This window comes from Trachypithecus francoisi, unplaced genomic scaffold, assembly GCF_009764315.1.
Source record: "Trachypithecus francoisi isolate TF-2019V2 unplaced genomic scaffold, Tfra_2.0 Lachesis_group3, whole genome shotgun sequence".
NCBI lineage: Eukaryota > Metazoa > Chordata > Mammalia > Primates > Cercopithecidae > Trachypithecus > Trachypithecus francoisi.
The window spans coordinates 45,149,252-45,167,949 of record NW_022681468.1 but is presented as its reverse complement, the minus strand read 5'-3'; the positions used below and the strand labels follow the sequence as shown (position 1 = coordinate 45,167,949).

Below are 18,698 nucleotides of genomic sequence, written 5' to 3'. Positions count from 1 at the left end.
TTTTAGGTCACCACCCCAACTGAACCGCTCAGACTCTCTCCTGAGATAGCATACAGATAAGAGTTGAAGACATAACCTTATACAGCCCTCACATTTCTCTCAGCATTTCTGTGGTGGTCTGTTAGCTCTCCTTTTACCAGCTTTTCTACTTCTGCCAATACCTCTAAGATAGCCTCAAAGACAGACTGAACTCTGGACTACCCGCCAAGGGCAGAGAGCAAGTCTATCTTGTCCACATTTGTATCAGTATACAGCATAGTACCCAGTACATAATAGATCCTCCATAAACATTTGTGGCTCTACTTGATATAGAGTTCAGGAAGCCTTTTCTGGGGGTGATTTTTTAAAAGCCCTAGACAAGGTTAGAAGGAAATCATGAGCCATGCCCCTTTCTACAAAGCAATTAGGGAATGTACATACAGATAAAAATAGTATACAACTAATTTATACAGATTCAAACATTCATCTGAGAAAAGCCTGCCAAAACTGGGGATGATTCTTCCTAAGATTTATCAAGAAGAAATCTAAATTAGGAAAACTGCCCTTCTATGGAGATCTTTCCAGTGATAGCAACTGAGCTAACAAAAAAGACTGTCAAATCAGACTTAACACTCATCAGAGATCTTACCTGGTATCGAGCTTTATAAATAATTTCGAGGACACACAGGGCCCAGGACATGCCTAGTGCCTTCTCAGGCCCTTCCTTCGCACATCACACACACCCCGAGCTTAGAATAAAATGTGAGGTCTTCAAGTGAGATTCCATGAGGTGATCTTATACAGTAGGGGAGTGTTTCATTTACAAACCATCTCCATTTTAAACTTGAAATTATGTGACATTTTACAGGGATCCATGCCTTATAATTCTATAGATTCTAGGTTTATTTATTATAGGCAGTCCTTAACCAAGAAGATCTGCTAAGAGAATATTATAAATGAGGACCGCTAAGAGAATATCATAAATGAGGACCTTCTTCCTAGCAAGTATCATTGCTTTATTTGACAGGATGTCCAGTTACCAGATTAGACCTGGTAACCTGCTTTTCCACAAGAGTGTCCCTGCTCTCTACTCCTCTGTCCCTCTTAAGCAAATGAATCGATAGAGATCAGCTGGTATAACAACTATACTTGCCAAGCTTATTTATTATCAAAATCTAATATAGCTAAATGACAACTTATATATCATGAGAGATTCTACATATCATTGAATGAAGAAGTAAGCATTATTATTTAATGACCATCCCTTCTTTGTTTATTTTTATCCTTGAGATGGTATTTTCCATTGAATTTAGATAGATCATTTTGCCATTAAGCTTATTCTAACCATAAATATTATAGTACCTTAATGTGACCATACATTTAGATGGGGAAAAAATGAACTCAGAGGAATAGAAAGGTTATGTTGGAAATTCTGTTGAATTCTACTGAAAACATATTTTCTTCAAACTTCTGAACTCTCCTTTCAAATTTTATTTTTGAGAGAGATTCTGTCTCTAGATTCATACCAACATGGGCAGGCTGATACCAGCATTAATTTCAACAAAGAGACAATCAGATAATTTTGGGTTGATAAAAATTGATAGAAGGGAGAAAGCCTAGAAAAATTAACAAAGGAACAATATTTCAAGTGAAGGTATATGCAGTCCCTCATTGACCTACTTTAACATCCTTCAGAAGCTATATCCTTGATAAAATATAATACATACCCTTGATTCTGGTGTGATGCTTTTTACTTAGCCATCATGTCCAATAATATAGATTTAGCAAATTGTTGTCTATAGTCTTGCTTCTAAAGAAAGAATCACAGAAACACAATTGAAAGATTCATTATTTAATTCACCTTTATAGTCCTGTTTGATCCCTGTGTCTAAATGATTCCCCTACCTGGCATCCAGCTGCTCTGTCTACTTTTAAACATATAATTAATCACCTGAAGCTGAAAAGAACCCCAAGAATAGTCTATTGCTATTTCCTGTCCTCAGTGAAGGCCCCAATCCAGGCACAATTATTATTATGATTGCCTTAAGTACTTACGCTGACATTGTAACTACCATTGGTATCCTGGTTAATGCTTAACAACTGGCTCTCCAAGAGGAAAAAAATCCCTAATTAGTAACGTCTGCCAATTTCTATGGTATAATTTCTTCTGTCATAGCCAATTTCAGGCTAACACACCATCTCACAAAATTCCTAAAAATTTATCAGTTGACTTTTTGTGAGCCAGTAGCGCACACTACTGTAAAAAATAATGCTGCATATTAAAAATGGGAAGCCATCAGCCCTCTCCCCCTAATTATGGACATATTAGTTTCCCTGATGTCTCTTTAAAAGTTTATGCCATCATTATCTTCTACAAATTTAATAGTCTATTTCCCATATTAACATTTTCTGTGAAAACAGAAATTTTGATTAGGAATATTTCACTAGTGACTACTGTTATGTTTGGTTTAATTTGAGAAAATAATGTAAGACTTTTCGCATGTCCGTGATTACCAATCAGGCCTTGGTTCCACAGATAGACACTGCCTGTGGGTAAAAATGCACAACATCTCTATAGATTTACAGATTTTTCAAAGCCCTCCTTTATGATACTTCCAAAATCAAAATAGTAAAGATCGGTCATTTTAAAAATCAAATTCACTTCCAAATGATCTAAAATAGGTCTAAATATTTTTACACATACTGGAAGAATTTGCTATATGTCCACTTACAGTTCCACAAAGGAATACAGGCATGTCAATAACTTTGTTGTGTTACACGAACTAGCAACAACTTTAGGCTCAGCTTGTTGGCTAAAGTTTGTCAGAAATAGCATTTTAGAAACAATTTTGCAAAACCTAAATATATTTGCAAACTTTCACCAATGTTAAATGGAAGCTAATAAATATTGCTATGCAATAGAGAAGGCAAATTATTTAACATGAGAGATAGTTTTTCAGCTATATATATTCCCAGCAAGTATATCAAGATGCAATCCACTCAATATCACACATTCCTTTATTGTTAAGGTTGTGTTTAGTTATGTACCTTTAAAACTTTTAGATTTGATTCACCTTTTCCATACTTCTTGGTCAATGTGCTAGAGGAATTAACCAAATATAATCTGAGTCCTAGAATAAATCATAATTCTGAGAAAAAATTTGGTCTTTTCTTACAAGTCTGCTATATATCCAATTTTCCATGTTAGACTGTTACCTTTGCCAGTCATGTATTTGAAATCTACAGTACACAGATCTGCCTTTATTCAAGAATACAGAAGACTGTCACTGTCACTCAAGCTCACTTCAGAGAATTCAATCATGAGCTAGCTGCAATCTAACACTTACATATAATTACTTCAAATGAGTCTACATTTGAAGATGTTGAGTCTAACCAAATAATAACTGATTAACTTTTGAATAGGATATCACAGAACTGGAAAAACTTGATGTTATCTCTACTCTCAGGGAGCTTACAGTGTATGGCAATCCAGTGAGTATGTTACCATTCTAATTTATTAGTTAATTTACTGGTAGTTTTATAAAATGTATTTTTATATGGTATTAGAAAGGGATTTAATTTTATGTTTCTGTATGCATAGCCAGTTATCCCAGCCCAAATGTATTGACTTCTTCCAACTGATTACAGTGCAAACTGTCACTGTCATGTATAAATAAGGTCTGTTTCAGGTTTCCACATTGTATTCCTTGGCCTATTTTTCTAACCCTGTGCCAATATTATGTAGTGTTAATTAATTAACGTTTTGTAGTAAGCCTTGATGTCTGGTAGAATAAGCACCTCTAATTCTTCCTCTTTCACCTCCTTCTCTTTCTCATTATTTCTTTCTCTTTCTTCACTGCCTTGGCTATTCTTGGCCCTTTACACTTTTCTGTAAATTTTAGGAACCAACCCGTCAAGTTACATGAGAATCTTGTTGATATTTTAATTGGAATGGCATTCAATTTATAAATTAATTTGGGGAGAAAGTTGCAACCTTTCCTGTTGGAATCTTTGAGGGGACCCAATAAGTAGCACCCTTGTTCACCTAATTTCTTTTTTTTTTTTTTTTTTGAGACGGAGTCTCGCTCTGTCGCCCAGGCTGGAGCGCAGTGGCCGGATCTCAGCTCACTGCAAGCTCCGCCTCCCGGGTTTACGCCATTCTCCTGCCTCAGCCTCCCGAGTAGCTGGGACTACAGGCGCCCGCCACCTCGCCCGGCTAGTTTTTGTATTTTTAGTAGAGACGGGGTTTCACCGTGTTAGCCAGGATGGTCTCGATCTCCTGACCTCGTGATCCGCCCGTCTCGGCCTCCCAAAGTGCTGGGATTACATGTTCACCTAATTTCTAAACAGATTGAGTAATATGACAATGGAGAGGCAAAAATATCAGCTTAGCTTAGTGAGAAATCAAAGGGGCACGTTATCAGATTTCAGAAATAGTCAGTCATGATCACCCAGATATAGAAAATACTACACCGAGCTTTTTCCGCATAAGAGGAGAGCTACTCTTGGAGAGCAGAACACATTCTTCCAGAACACTCTTTTCCCAAGAAGGGAGTTAAATCACTCAACTTCCCCTAGTAGAGAGGAAGTGAAGGGTTTGAGAAAACCCAGGAGGGCCACATCATAGAGCTACTTCCACCAAGAAGAAAATAGCAATAAACAGTATCCCCTAATATTTATAGTATTCAGCCTTCACGTTCATTAATATAAATATCACTCCATTTATTTCATCTCTTTGAATAAATATTTGTAATTTTCTCCATAAAGATTTTAATCATCTTTGGTTAGATTTATTGTTGTTTTAATTGCTTTTTAAAATAGCGTCTTTTTAAAATTTTCCTGGCCGGGCGCGGTGGCTCAAGCCTGTAATCCCAGTACTTTGGGAGGCCGAGACGGGCGGATCACGAGGTCAGGAGATCGAGACCATCCTGGCTAACACGGTGAAACCCCGTCTCTACTAAAAAATGTAAAAAACTAGCTGGGCGTGGTGGCGGGCGCCTATAGTCCCAGCTACTCGGGAGGCTGAGGCAGGAGAATAGCGTGAACCCGGGAGGCGGAGCTTGCAGTGAGCTGAGGTCCGGCCACTGCACTCCAGCCCGGGCGGCAGAGCGAGACTCCGTCTCAAAAAAAAAAAAAAAAAAAATTTTCCTAATTGTTTGTTGCTGGAGTGTATACATTCTGATTTTTGTATATTGCTTTTTATCTAGGACCCTTGCTGAACCCTCTTTTTAATTCTAATGGTTTGTAATGTTTTTTGGATTTTCTCTATAGACTATTATCTGCAAATACGACTATCATTTCTTTCCAGTTCTCACATTTTTAATTTCCTTTGCTTCTCTTAGCATGCTATTTAGGACCTCTAGTACAGTGTTGAATTAGAAGTACCATTAGAAGTACTTATAGTAAGTTACTAACTCCAAAAGAATGCTTTAAAGTTGTCACTACTTAATATGATGTTTGCAGGAGGTTATGGAAAGATAACCTTTAACAGCTTAAGGAAATTCTAGTTCCAGTTTCCTACCGGTTTTGTCTTGAATGGGCATTGCTTTTTCAGTAATTGGTAATATAGTTTTTCTCTTTAATCTGTTAATATGGTAAATTACAATAATAGACTAGTGTTAAACCATCTTGAAATTCTTGGGATGAATACTTCTCGGTCATGTTTTATATTTTATTGGATTCAATTTGCTAATATTTTATGTAGCATATCTGTATCCATGGAAATAAGTAAAATTATCCTATAATTTTATCTTCTTTTAGTATTCTTTTCAACTCTCTCAAAGTTTTACTTGCTTCATAAAATAATTTGGGAGCATTCCCTCTTTCTCCAGTCTATGGAGTTTTTATATGCAATGTCTCATATATTTCTGGAAGGATAATTAAACCTTATCTCTAGAACTCTCTGGGCTTAATATTTTTTGAGGTTATATTTTAAACTACTTAAATTCTTTAATGGCTATAAAGCTAGTCACGTTTGTATTTCTTAAAACAGTTATTCTGATAAGTTATAGTCTCTAGAAAATTGCCCTTTTTCTGTAATTTTTTTTTTTTGAAACAGAGTCTGTCTCTGTCACCCAAGATGGAGTGCAGTGGCATGATCTCGGCTCACTGCAGCCTCTGCCTCCCGGGTTCAAGCAATTCTCCTTCCTCAATCTCTCAAGTAGCTGAGATTACAGACGCGTGCCTTCATGCCTGGCTAATTTTTTATATTTTTAGTAGAGACAGAGATTCACCATGTTGGCCAGGATGGCTTTAATCTCCTGACCTCATGATCTGCCTGCCTCTGCCTCCCAAAGTGCTGGGATTACAGGCGTGAGCCACCGTGCCTGGCCTGTAAAATTTTAATGTATTGCTCTCATAGTACTTTCATGAATTGCTTTTCATTTATTTTTAAAATTTTGTATTGATGTAAAATATACATATACAATTTACCATATTTACATTTTTAAATGTCCAGTTTAGTGTAAATAAATATATTTATATTCTTTATTATTCCTTTCATTCCCATCTCTCATCCCTGCTCCCCTTCCCAGACTCTGGTAACCACCAATCTTGTCTTTGTCTTCATTAGATCCACTTTTTTTAGCTCCCACATATGAGTGAAGGCATATGATATTTGTTTTTCTGTGCCTGGCTTATTTTACTTAACATAATGGTTTCCAATTCCATCCATATTGCTGCAAATAACAGGATTTCATTCTTTTTATGGCTAAATAATGTTCCATTGCGTAGATATACCATATTTTCTTTATCCATTCATCCACTGATGGGCACTTAGGTTGATTCCATATTTTGGCTATTATGAATAATGCTGCAATAAACATAGGAGTACAGGTATCTCTTTGATGTATCAATTTCCTTTCTTTTAGATACATACCCTTTTCTATTGTGAGTTTTTTAAGGAACCTCCATACTGTTTACCATAATGGTAATTTACATTCCCACCAACAGTGTACACAGGTTCCCCTTTCTCCACATCCTTACCAGCATCTGTTATTGCCTGAAGTTTTGATGTCAGCCATTTTAACTGGGGTAAAATGATACCACATTGTGGTTTGGTTCGCATTTCTCTGATTATTAGTGACTTTAAGCATTTTTTTTTTTTTTTTTTTGGAACCTGTTGGCCATTTGTATGTCTTCTTTTGAGAAATGTCTGTTCAGATATTTTGCCAGTTTTAAATTTTAATTATTTATTTATTTTTGGCTGTTAAGTTGTTTGCGCTCTTATGTGTTCTGGTTATTAATCCCTTGTCAGATGGATTGACTGCAAATATTTTCTCCCATTCTGTGGGCTGTAGCTTTACTTCGTTGATTTTGCCCATTCAGTATGATATTGGCTGTGGGTCTGTCATAAATAACTCTTATTATTTTGAGATATGTTCCATCAAAACCTGGTTTACTGAGTTTTTAGCATGAAGTGGTGTTGAATTATGTCGAAGGCCTTTTCTGCTTCTATTGAGATAATCATGTGGTTTTTGTCACTGGTTCTGTTTATGTGATGGATTACATTTATTGATTTGCATATGTTGAACCAGCCTTGAATCCCAGGAATGAAGCCGACTTGATCATGGTGGATAAGCCTTTTGATGTGCTGCTGGATTTGGATTGCCAGCATTTTATTGAGGATTTTTGCATCAACAGTCATCAGAGATATTGGCCTGAGTTTTCTTTTTTTGTTGTGTCTCTGACAGATTTTGGTATCAGGATGATGGTGGCCTCATAAAATGAGTTAGGGAGGAGACCCTTCTTTTCTATTTTTTGGAATAATTTCAGTAGAAATGGTACCAGTTGTTCTTTGTACCTCTGGAATTAAGCTGTAAATTTGTCTGCTCCTGGACTTTTTTTGGTTGTTAGGCTATTAATTACTGTCTCAATTTCAGGACTCATTATTGGCCTATTCAGGGATTCAATTTCTTCCTGGTTCAGTCTTGGGAGGGTGTACATATCTGGGAATTTATCCATTTCTTCTAGATTTTCTAGTTCATGTGCACAGAGGTATTTATAGTATTCTCTGATGGTTGTTTGTATTTTTGTGGGGTCAGTGGTGATATTCCCCTTATAATTTCAAATTGTGTTTATTTGATTCTTCTGTCTTTTCTTCTTTACTGTCTAGTTAGCAGTCTATTTTATTAATTTTTTCAAAAGAACACCACCTGGATTTCTTGATTTTTTTTTTTTTTTTTTTTTTTTTTGAGACGGAGTCTTGCTCTGCCGCCCAGGCTGGAGTGCAGTGGCCGGATCTCAGCTCACTGCAAGCTCCGCCTCCCGGGTTCACGCCATTCTCCTGTCTCAGCCTCCCGAGTAGCTGGGACTACAGGCGCCCGCCTCGTCGCCCGGCTAGTTTTTTTGTATTTTTTAGTAGAGACGGGGTTTCACCATATTAGCCAGGATGGTCTCGATCTCCTGACCTCGTGATCCGCCCGTCTAGGCCTCCCAAAGTGCTGGGATTACAGGCTTGAGCCACCGCGCCCGGCCGATTTCTTGATTTTTTAAAGGGATTTTCATGTCTCTTTCCTCCTTCAGTTCTGCTCTGATCTCAGTTATTTATTGTCATCTGCTAGCTTTGGGGTCTGTTTGCTCTTGGTTTCTAGTTCTTTTGGTTGTGAGGTTAGGTTGTTAACTTGAGATCTTTCTAACTTTTCGATGTGGGCATTTACTGCTATAAATTCCCCTCTTAACACTGCTTTATCTGCCCCCAGAGATTCTGATACACTGTCTTTTTGTTCTCATTAGTTTCAATTAACTTCTTGATTTCTGCCTTAATTTTATTATTTACCCAGCAGTCATTCAGGAGCAAGTTGCTCAATTTCCATGTAGTTGTGTGGTTTTGAGTGAATTTCTTAATCTTAAATTCTAATTTGATTGTATTGTGATTTGAGAGACTGTTATTATTTCAGTCCTTTTGCATTTGCTGAGGAGTGTTTGACTTCCAATTATGTGATTAATTTTTGAGTAAGTGCCATGAGGCAATGAGAATGTATATTTTGTTGTTGGGGGCTGGAGAGTTCTGTAGATATCTATCAGATCCACTTGATCCAGAGCTGAGTTCAGGTTCTGAATATCTTTTTTAATTTTCTGTCTCAGTGATCTGTCTAAAACTGTCAGTGGAGTGTTAAAATCTCCCACTATTATTGTGTGGGAGTCTAAGTCTCTTTATAGGTCTCTAAGAACTGCTATGAATCTGGGTGCTCCTGTATTGTATGACTATATATTTAGGACAGTTAGCTCTTCTTGTTGAATTGAACCCTTTACCATTATGTAATGCTCTTCTTTGTCATTTTTTTATCTTTGTTCTTTTAAAGTCTGTTTTGTCAGAAACTAGGATTGTGACACCTGCTTTTTTCTGTTTTCCATCTGCTTGGTAAATTATCCTTCATCCTTTGTTTTGAGCCTATGTGTGTCTTTGCATGTGAGATGGATCTCTTAAAGACAGCATACCGATGGGTCTTGGTTGTTTATCCAGCTTGCTATTCTGTGTCTTTTAATTGGGACATCTAGACCATTTATGTCTAAGGTTAGTATTGTTATGTGTGAATTTGATTCTGTCTTCATGATGCTGGTTGGTTATTTTGCAGACTTGTTTATGTGGTTACTTCATAGTGCCACTGGTCTGTGTACTTCAGTGTGTTTTTGGAGTAGCTGATAATGGTTTTTCCTTTCCATATTTAGTGCTTTCTTCAGGAGCTCTTGCAAGGCAGGCCTGGTGGTGACAATTCCCTCTGCATTTGCTTGTCTGCAAAGGATCTCATTTCTCCTTCGCTTATGAAACCTAGTTTGGCCAGATATGAAATTCTAGGTTGGAAATTATTTTATTTAACAATGTTGAAGATTGGCCCCCAATCTCTTCTGGTCTGTAGGATTTCTGTTGAAAGGTATGCTGTTAGTCTGATGAGCTTCACTTTGTAGTACCTTGTCTTTTTCTCTGGCTGCTCTTAACATTTTTTCTTTCATTTTGACCTTGGAGAATCTGATGATTATGTGTCTTGGGGTTGATCTTTTCATGGAGTATCTTACTGGGGTTCTCTGAATTTCCTAAATTTGAATGTTAGCCTGTCTTGCTAGGTTGGGGAAGTTCTCCTAGATAATATCCTGAAGTATATTTTCTAACTTGATTCCAGTCTCCCCATCTCTTTCAGATACCCCAATCAGTCATAGATTCAATCTTTTTACATAATCCCATATTTCTGGGAGGTTTTGTTCATGCCTTTTTATTCTTTTCTCTCTAATCTTTTCTGTCATTTTATTTTGTTTTATTCGAGACAGAGTCTCACTCTGTCACCTAGGCTGGAGTGTAGTGGCACAATCTTGGCTCACTGCAACCTCCACCTCCTGGGTTCAAGCAATTCTCCTGCCTCAGCCTCCTGAGTAGCTGGGATTACAGGCAAAACCACCATGCCCAGCTAATTTTTGTATTTTTAGTAGAGACAGGTTTCACCATGTTGGCCAGGCTGGTCTCGAACTCCTGACCTCAGGTGATCCACCCTCCTTGGCCTCCCAAAGTGCTGAGATTACAGGCATGAGCCACCATGCCTGGCCCTGTCTTATTTCAGAAAGATAGTTCTCAAGCTCTGAGATCCTTTCACTGCCTGGTCTATTCTGCTATTGATACTTGTGATTGCATTGTAAAGCTCTCATGTTGTGTTTTTCAGCTCTATCAGGTCAGTTATGTTTCTCTCTAAACTGACTATTCTGATTATCAGCTCCTGTATTGTTTTATTTTGTTTCTTAGCTTCTTTGCATTGGGTTACAACATGCTCCTTTAGCTCAGCAAAGTTCATTATTACCTTCTGAAGCCTACTTCTATCAATTCAGCCATCTCAGCCTCTACCCAGTTCTGTGCCCTTGCTGGTTATTTGGTGTTGTGATCATTTGTAGGAGAAGAGGCACTCTGGCTTTTTGTGTTTTCAATGTTTTTGCGTTGATTTTTTTCACTTTTTTAGGGGCTTATCTACCTTCGATCTTTGAGACTGCTGACCTTTGAGTGGGGCTTTTGTGGGGTCATTTTTGTTGATGTTGTTGTCTGTTTGTTCTTAACAATCAGGCCACTAATTATTAGGAACCATAGGGCTGCTGCAGTTTGCTGGGGGTCCACTCCAGACCCTAATTGCCTCCATTTTTCCCATACCTGGTGGTATATCCAGTGAAGGCTGCAAAACAGCAAAGATGGCAGCCTGCTCCTTCCTCTGTAAGCTCCATCCCAGGGTGGTACTGACCTGTTGCCAGCCCAAACGCACCTGTAGGAGGTGTCTGGAGAACCCTGTTGGGACGTCTCATGCAGTCAGGAGGAACAGGATCAGGGACACACTTACAGGAATAGTCTGGCTGCTTTTGGTACAGCCAGTGTGCTGCATTGGTGAGACTCTCTTCCTCCTGGACTCTCCAGAGCCAGCAGGCTGGAAAAGCTGAGTCAACCAAACAACAGAGACACTGGCTGCCTCTCTCCACAGGAGCTCCATCCCAAGGAGAGATCAGGGTTCAGTGCTTGTATGTAAGCCTGGCTGGAGTGACTCAAGGCCCCCCACAAGGGGGCCCCACCCAGTGAGGAAGAATGGATCAGGGTGCCCCTTAAAGAAGTAGTCTGAGCATCATCTTGCAAAGCAGGTGTGTTGCAGTTGGGGGGAACCCTCCTCGTCCAGACCACCTGGACTTTCCAGAGATGGCAGGCTGGAACGCTGAGTTGACCAAACCACAAAAATGGCCGCCACCCCTTCCCAAGCTGCCTCTGGTTTCAGGCAGACTCACCCTTCCCCCAGGAACTGCCTCTGGTTTCAGGCAGACTCAGCCTATTGCCCTTGGCTGGCTGGAATTCTAAGCCAGTGGGTCTTAACTTACGAGGTGCCACGAAACTGAGGCCTGCAGACTGACACTGCTTGGCTCCCTGGATTCAGCCCCCTTCCTAGGGGAATGTACAGACAAATCTGCTGCCTTGCCAGAATCCCGACTCTGGAGTATATAAAACTCCTGGGTCTCTGTGCCTGAGTAGCTACTCTGCCAAGACTCCACACTGCTCTGTGTATCAGACCCAAAGCCCTGGAGACATGGGCTCACAAGGGGATCTCCCCATCTGTGGGTTGCAAAGATCCATGGAAGAAGCATGGTTTCCTGGGCATGATGGCACACTCACTGCTTCCCTTGGCTGGGGATGGGGATTCATTTGGCTCTGTGCCACTCCCATGTAGGCTGTCACCCCACCCTGCTTTTCTTTGTTCTCCATGGATTCAGTTGATTGCCTAGTCAGTCCCAGTGTGAGAACCTGGATATTTCAGTTGAAGGTGCTGAGTTCACTCACTGCTTTCACTCTTCTCTGTGAGTGCTGCAGACTGCAGCTGCTTCTCATCAGCCATCTTGGCCCACATTCAGGTCTTTTTTCTATATCCTTTCCACGACTGTATGCCTTTTAATTGGAACACTGAGATCATTTACATTCAGTGTTATTATTCATATTAAGAACTTACTACTGCCATTCTGTTGCTTGCTTTCGTTGTTTTGTAACTCCTTCCTTTTTTACTGTCTTCCTTTGTGGATAAGTGATTTTCTTCCTTTTTAGTTAAGTGTTTTAATTTGTTGCTTTTATTTTTAATGAATCTGTTACAGGTTTTTGCATTGTGGTTACCATAAGCTTAAAAAAATTATACATATAACAAGTTATTTTAAAGAGATGACAACTTATCTGAGAAGATAAATAATAGGGATGACCAGGTGTGGTGGCTCACACCTGTAATCCCAGAACTTTGGGAGGATGAGACAGGTGCATCTCCTGACATTGGGAGTTCAAGACCACTCTAACCCAACATGAAGAAACCCTGTCTCTACTAAAAATACAAAATTACCCAGGCATAGTGGCACATGCCTATAATCCCAGCTACTTGGGAGGCTAAGGCAGAAGAATCACTTGAACCTTGGAGGCAGAGGTTGCAGTGAGTTGAGATCATGCCATTGCACTCCAGCCTTGGCAACAAGGGCGAAACTCTGTCTCAAAAAACAAAAACAAAAACAAAACAAACAACCAAAAAACCTAGAAAAAAAAAACGAACAGAAACAAAGGAAAAAAACACACAAAAATTCTACACAACTCTATTCTCTGGCCCCCTAAATTTTAACTTTCTTTCAATTTACATGTTTTCATTTTGGGAGTTTTGTTTTTTGTTTTTTTTTTTTTTTTTTTTGAGATGGAGTCTGGTTCTGTCACCCAGGCTGGAGTGCAGTGGTGCGATCTTGGCTTACTGCAACTTCCACCTCCCAGGTTCAAACAATTCTCCTGCCTCAGCCTCCTGAGTATCTAGATTTGGTCTTTTGAGGCAATTTTCTATATCTCGTACATGGTCTTCATTCCTTTTCATTCCTTCCCGCCCCCCCCCCCGCCCCCCCGGCCCCACCCCTGTAAATTTTCAAATAGCAAGTCTTTAAACTCATTGATTCTTTCCTCTGCTTGGTTATTCTGATGTTGAGAGCCTCTAAAGAGGTTCTTGGTTTTGCAAATTTATTTCTTAGTTCTAAGATTTCTATTTGATATTTTTTATTATTTCAATTCCTTTGTTAAATTTTTCTGATAAATTTCTAAATTGCTTTTCTGAGTTATCTTGGAGACTACTGAATTTTCTTAAAATTACTATTTTGAATTATTGGTCAGAAGCTCACAAATCACCATCTCTTTAGGGTCAGTCACTGGATTTTTGCTTTATCCTTTTGGGGAGGTCATGGGTCCCTGTCTACTATTGTTTCTTGTGAGTATACATCTATGTCTTTGCATTGAAATATTAGTTATTTATTCCAGTTTTCTCTGTCCAGCTTGTTTTGCTTTTTATTAAATATATTTGTTTAGCAAATCTTCACTGTTAGGTTGCTGCCTGCCTTTTGGTTCTGGCTGGGGTGGCACCTTAAGGCCAAGTTCACCTCAGCTCTAGTAACTGGTCAGAGCACTGCCTATCTCAAATGAGGGGCATCCCAAAGGGATTATCCTGACAGTGTGGGAAGGCTTATTAGAAGCTTGTGACCAGGGGACCAGGGGAATATACCTCCTGCAGCCACTTTTATTTGGCATCTACTTTAGCCAAGTTACAGAGCAGTTTCTGGGCTGGGGTTGGTAGTCTCGCCTCCCGTTTGTCTCTGCCTATTCTCAGAGATATTTCTCCCTTCAGGTAGTCATGATGCTACCCACAAGTTAACACAATGACAGGTCTCCTGCTAGGGAGCCCAAGAAGATGCAGAAGCTGACTGATCACCTCCATTTTACTTTTTCCAGGGTATAAACCATGAGTTAAGGGCAGATTTTCTACGCAGTTGGTGTCTGGCAGGATTCCGCAGAGGGGTAGGGGGGCAAGAGGCATCATGTATGTGGAAGGCTGGTTCTCCTGCCATCTACTAAGAGTTTTTCCACTTCTCTGTGGCCCGGGGAACTGTCTTATCCTCATTCTTGAGCTCTGGGTTGTTGCTGGTGAAGATCTCAGCACTGAATATTTGTTTTCAGCACTGAATATTTGTTTTCTGTTTTTTATTGGGGGTGAGAAGCCAGCTTGCCTCTTTGCTACCATTTTGGAACCAAAATCCTCTTGTGAATTTTTTAAATGTTCATCATGTTCATGTTTTTGTCACCTTTTTAATACCTAAAATTGTCCATTTTTCTTTCTCTTTTTTATTGTTGATGAATCCTGCTACAGGCTTGTCTATTGCAATAGTTTATTTAAAGAGCCATATTTTGGCTTCATCAAGTGTGTTATTATTTTGTTTTCTATTTCATTAATTTCCACTCTTTATTATTACCTTCTTTTAGTTTATTTGAGTTTGCTTTCCAAAAAAATTATTTTTGGGGGGATGGCGAGACAGGAGGATCTCTTGAGGGCAGGAGTTTGAGACCAGCCTAGACAACATAGCGAGATTTGTCTCCACAGAAAATTTCAAAATTAGCCAGGTGTGGTGGTGTGCAGCTGTAGATCTAGTTACTTGGGAGGCTGAGGTGGGAGAATCACTGTAGTCCAGAAATTCGAGGTTACAGTGAACTGTGACTGTATCACTGCACTTCAGCCTGAGCAACAGGATGAGACCCTATCTCTTTAAAAGAAAGAAAGAAAGAAAATGAAAGGGAGGGAGGCAGGGAGGGAAAGAAGGAAGGAAGGAAGGAAGGAGGAAGGAAGGAAGGAAGGAAGGAAGTCAGTCAGTCTTAAGTAGGATACCTAGCTCATTAATTTTCAGTTTCTTTTCAGAATCAGTCAATACATTTTAGGTTATAAACTGCTGCTTTAGCAACATCCTAAAAGTTTTGATATGTAATATTTTACTGCTTTTTATTTCTTAAAATCTACTTCCCAAAGCATTTCTTCGTTAACTCATGAGTTATTGAGGGAGACGTGTCTATATTAATTTCAAATCTATAGAGAATTTCTAGTTATCATTGTCATTTATTTCTAATGTTATCATAATTTAGTCAGAGAAAACAATCAGAGGAAAACATAAATTTCTTGGTATTTATGAATTCTGCTTTGTGGTCTAGAATGCAATCAAGTTTTTTTTTTTTTACTCGATTTTATGTATTAGCGATCTTTCTCCATTACTGTATATATAATCTACTATATTCTTTTTTTTAAGATAGTTTTTCATACCTTCTGGATAGTTTCTTTCTTATTCTGTTTCTTTTTGTTTGCTGCATACTATCTGTGTCAGCAATCCCCAAGATCACCCTCATGTTCACATATTTGCTAGGAGGACTCATGGGACTCAACATATAATTGTACTCATGGCTAAGACTTATTACAGTGACATAATAAGGATACACAGCCAGATGATAAGGGAAGGAGACACAGGGAGATTCTGGAGGAATCCATGGACAGGCTTTCTTATGCTCCTTCTCTTCCACAAGGAGTCACACAGAGCACACTCTTCACACAGCGAGAAAAATGCTGCAACTTGTATGTTATGTTTTTGCCCAAGGCAGTCCAATAGAGACTCAGCATTCAATGATTTTGTTGGGGGATGGTTACACAGGCACCCTCTTCCTATCATGTACCAAAATTCCAGACCCCAGAAGGAAATGAGGTAGAGCATAAATCATATTGTTTATATTAGTAGTCCAGGCACAGTAAACTCCCCTTATCAATTAAGGAATGGTGGGAACACTCACAAAACACCAAATACCTAACACCAGCAACAGCTATCCTTGCAAGCAGACCCTTCTGAAGTTAACAACCTCAAGCCAACTTTGTTAAATCCCTCTCAAATTTTTAGAGTAGGTTGATACTATGAGATGGATCATATAGTTCAGTAGGTGTGTGTTGAATTAATTAGATAGTGCCTGTGGGAAAATATAAGTTTCAAAATAGTTACTTTTAAGTGAACTTCCCTAATGTAATCCTATTCATGAGTTTGGATTGCCTGTAGTTAGTGAACAATACTGTTACTTTAAAAGGAGGCTGAAGCTCTAAATGGTAGTCATAATTTAAAAAAGAATTCTTTATTTGACATAATAGGAAATTGAGTAATTTTTCAAAAAGGTAGCTCATTATCTGTAGCATCTATTACTATAAGTTAGCTATTATTTGTCCTCTTTGTTGCCTATGCTAAATTTCCTTCTCTATACAGGTTAATCTTTGAAGTAAAAGTTTTGTGGAATAAATTGTTATGTTTAACTTTATTCAGATTTGTAGAAAAATGCTACATCGCCACATGCTCATATTTCGACTGCCTAACTTACAGATGTTAGATGGAAGTCCTGTGAATTCAGATGATAGGGCAAAAGCTGAATTTCACCTCGCTGAACTACAAGCAAAGAAAAATTCGGTAATAATTATATTATTTACAGTTTTCCTTCTGAACCACATTAATTCTTAGTAAATGAAAATTTTATTATATCTTTTGATTTAAATGTTTAAACCTATGGTGTTTTTGATGAGGATGATCTTAGTATCTATTTAGTGATTACTATCAAAGGCAGCTTGATTTGGTGAATAGAGCATGCGCGCACACACACATACACACACATACATATGTAAGTCAGGGAACATCCTTTTCTTAATAGCATACTGACATAAGGGAAGTTATTTAATATTTGTATGCTCAATATGTCAGATGATGCTAGAACATAGGAAACTATAACATCACTTTCATAAATAGAAACTAACAATAAAACTATTTCTATTTAGGCACACAGAAAGGGAAGGAAGGAATTCTGAACTCAACTCTCTGGATTGTGTAGTTTATATAAGAAAGGAGATGTGTCCCTCTATCTGTGTGTTTTGTCAGGATAATTGGGCTTTTTACTCAGGAGCCCTAAAATGTATCTGATTATGGTAGGAAAGAGATTAAAAGAGAGAAGAAATAATAAAAGCATGTCATTTTAAAATTCTGTCTTTGACCACCTAGTTTCTTCATGACCATCTTCTAAAGACTAAATTTAACACAGAAAATCTATGGTTTTTGAACAGAGAGGTCGCATTGTTAGAATGCTGTGGTTTGAGAAAAAAAGAGGCTGGAAGGGGAAGGGAAACCAGCTAAGAGGCTTTTAAAATAATCCAAGACAGATCTTATGAAGACCTGGACCACGGTAGAGAATATAAATGAATCTCTGATGTAAGTGAAAACCAGAAACCAAGCACATTAGAGTCCATGAACAGAGGTGACTTTAAAAACATTATACTGAATAGGAAAGAGATAGGACTACCACACATGCTCTAACGGACTTTCACTGAACTCACCAGATTAATTCCAGTGACACTCCCAATTCCAGAACACACTCAACTTTTGATACTTGTAGGCTCCTCTCTAGTCCACTTCTGCCTTCAGCAGTACATTCATATACTTACCAAGAGCTAACTGTATGTCAGTTCTTTTTATTTTAAACAAATACAGGAACTCTAAGTGCAAATTTTAAATTATTATTTCTATTTGTCTATGAAAACCAAATGGAATATTTTGGAAAGTCGGGATAAAGGGCACTCTCTCTCTCCTCACCCCTTCCAACACCCTCCCCCATAGGATCAAATTAGATGTGGGAGAAAAAAACAAAACATGAAGAAAATGATAAAAATGCAGAGAAAACATGTAAGGAAATTATTTTTAAAAGCTAGACAAATTCAAAGTTCAGATCTTTTCCACATGCCTTTAAATTCTCACTACTTTAAAGAAACCAAAACTGGAAATTGTAGACAAAATAAGATTATGAAGTCTCCAAAAACAATCAAATAAAAAATACCAATCCAGGGACTTGCCTACAGAAAAAGCCTTGGTCCTTCATCAAAAGATTGGTGAATGCATGTACTTTTACATATATTTTTAAGATGAATATCAATTAGACAATGATTCCTCTACTTTTTTTTTTTCTTAGACGAAGTCTCGCTCTGTTGCCCAGGCTGGAGTGCAGTGGCATGATCTTGGCTCACTATAACCTCTGCCTCCGAGTTCAATTGATTCTCCTGCCTCAGCCTCCCGAGTAGCTGGGACTACAGGCATGTGCCACCATACCAGGCTAATTTTGGTATTTTTAGTAGAGATAAGGTTTTGCCATGTTGGCCAGGCTGGTCGCAAACTCCCGACCTTGGGCGATCCACCCACCTCGACCACCCCAAGTGCTGGGATTACAGGCTTGAGCCACTGCACCCGGCCCTCTTACTTTTTTATTAACTCTTTTTAAATTAATCTTGACATTTTTTGATTAACCAAAGGGCTTCTATTATAGGTCAAAGTGGCTACAGAGACTTGTGTGACTTAAAAAGTTGTACAATGTTTTAAAA

The 18,698-nt window shown here is 38.6% G+C and overlaps 1 protein-coding gene across 1 annotated transcript in view; it reads left to right on the top strand.

Moving 5' to 3' along the window:
- The window catches only part of LRRC9 (leucine rich repeat containing 9), a 134,161-nt gene that overhangs the window by 108,179 nt on the left and 7,284 nt on the right, over positions 1-18,698 (top strand). The window contains exons 30-31 of the mRNA XM_033187859.1: positions 3,403-3,471; positions 16,609-16,749. Coding sequence (XP_033043750.1) covers positions 3,403-3,471; positions 16,609-16,749 — 210 coding nt within the window. The remainder of the gene's footprint in view (positions 1-3,402; positions 3,472-16,608; positions 16,750-18,698) is intronic.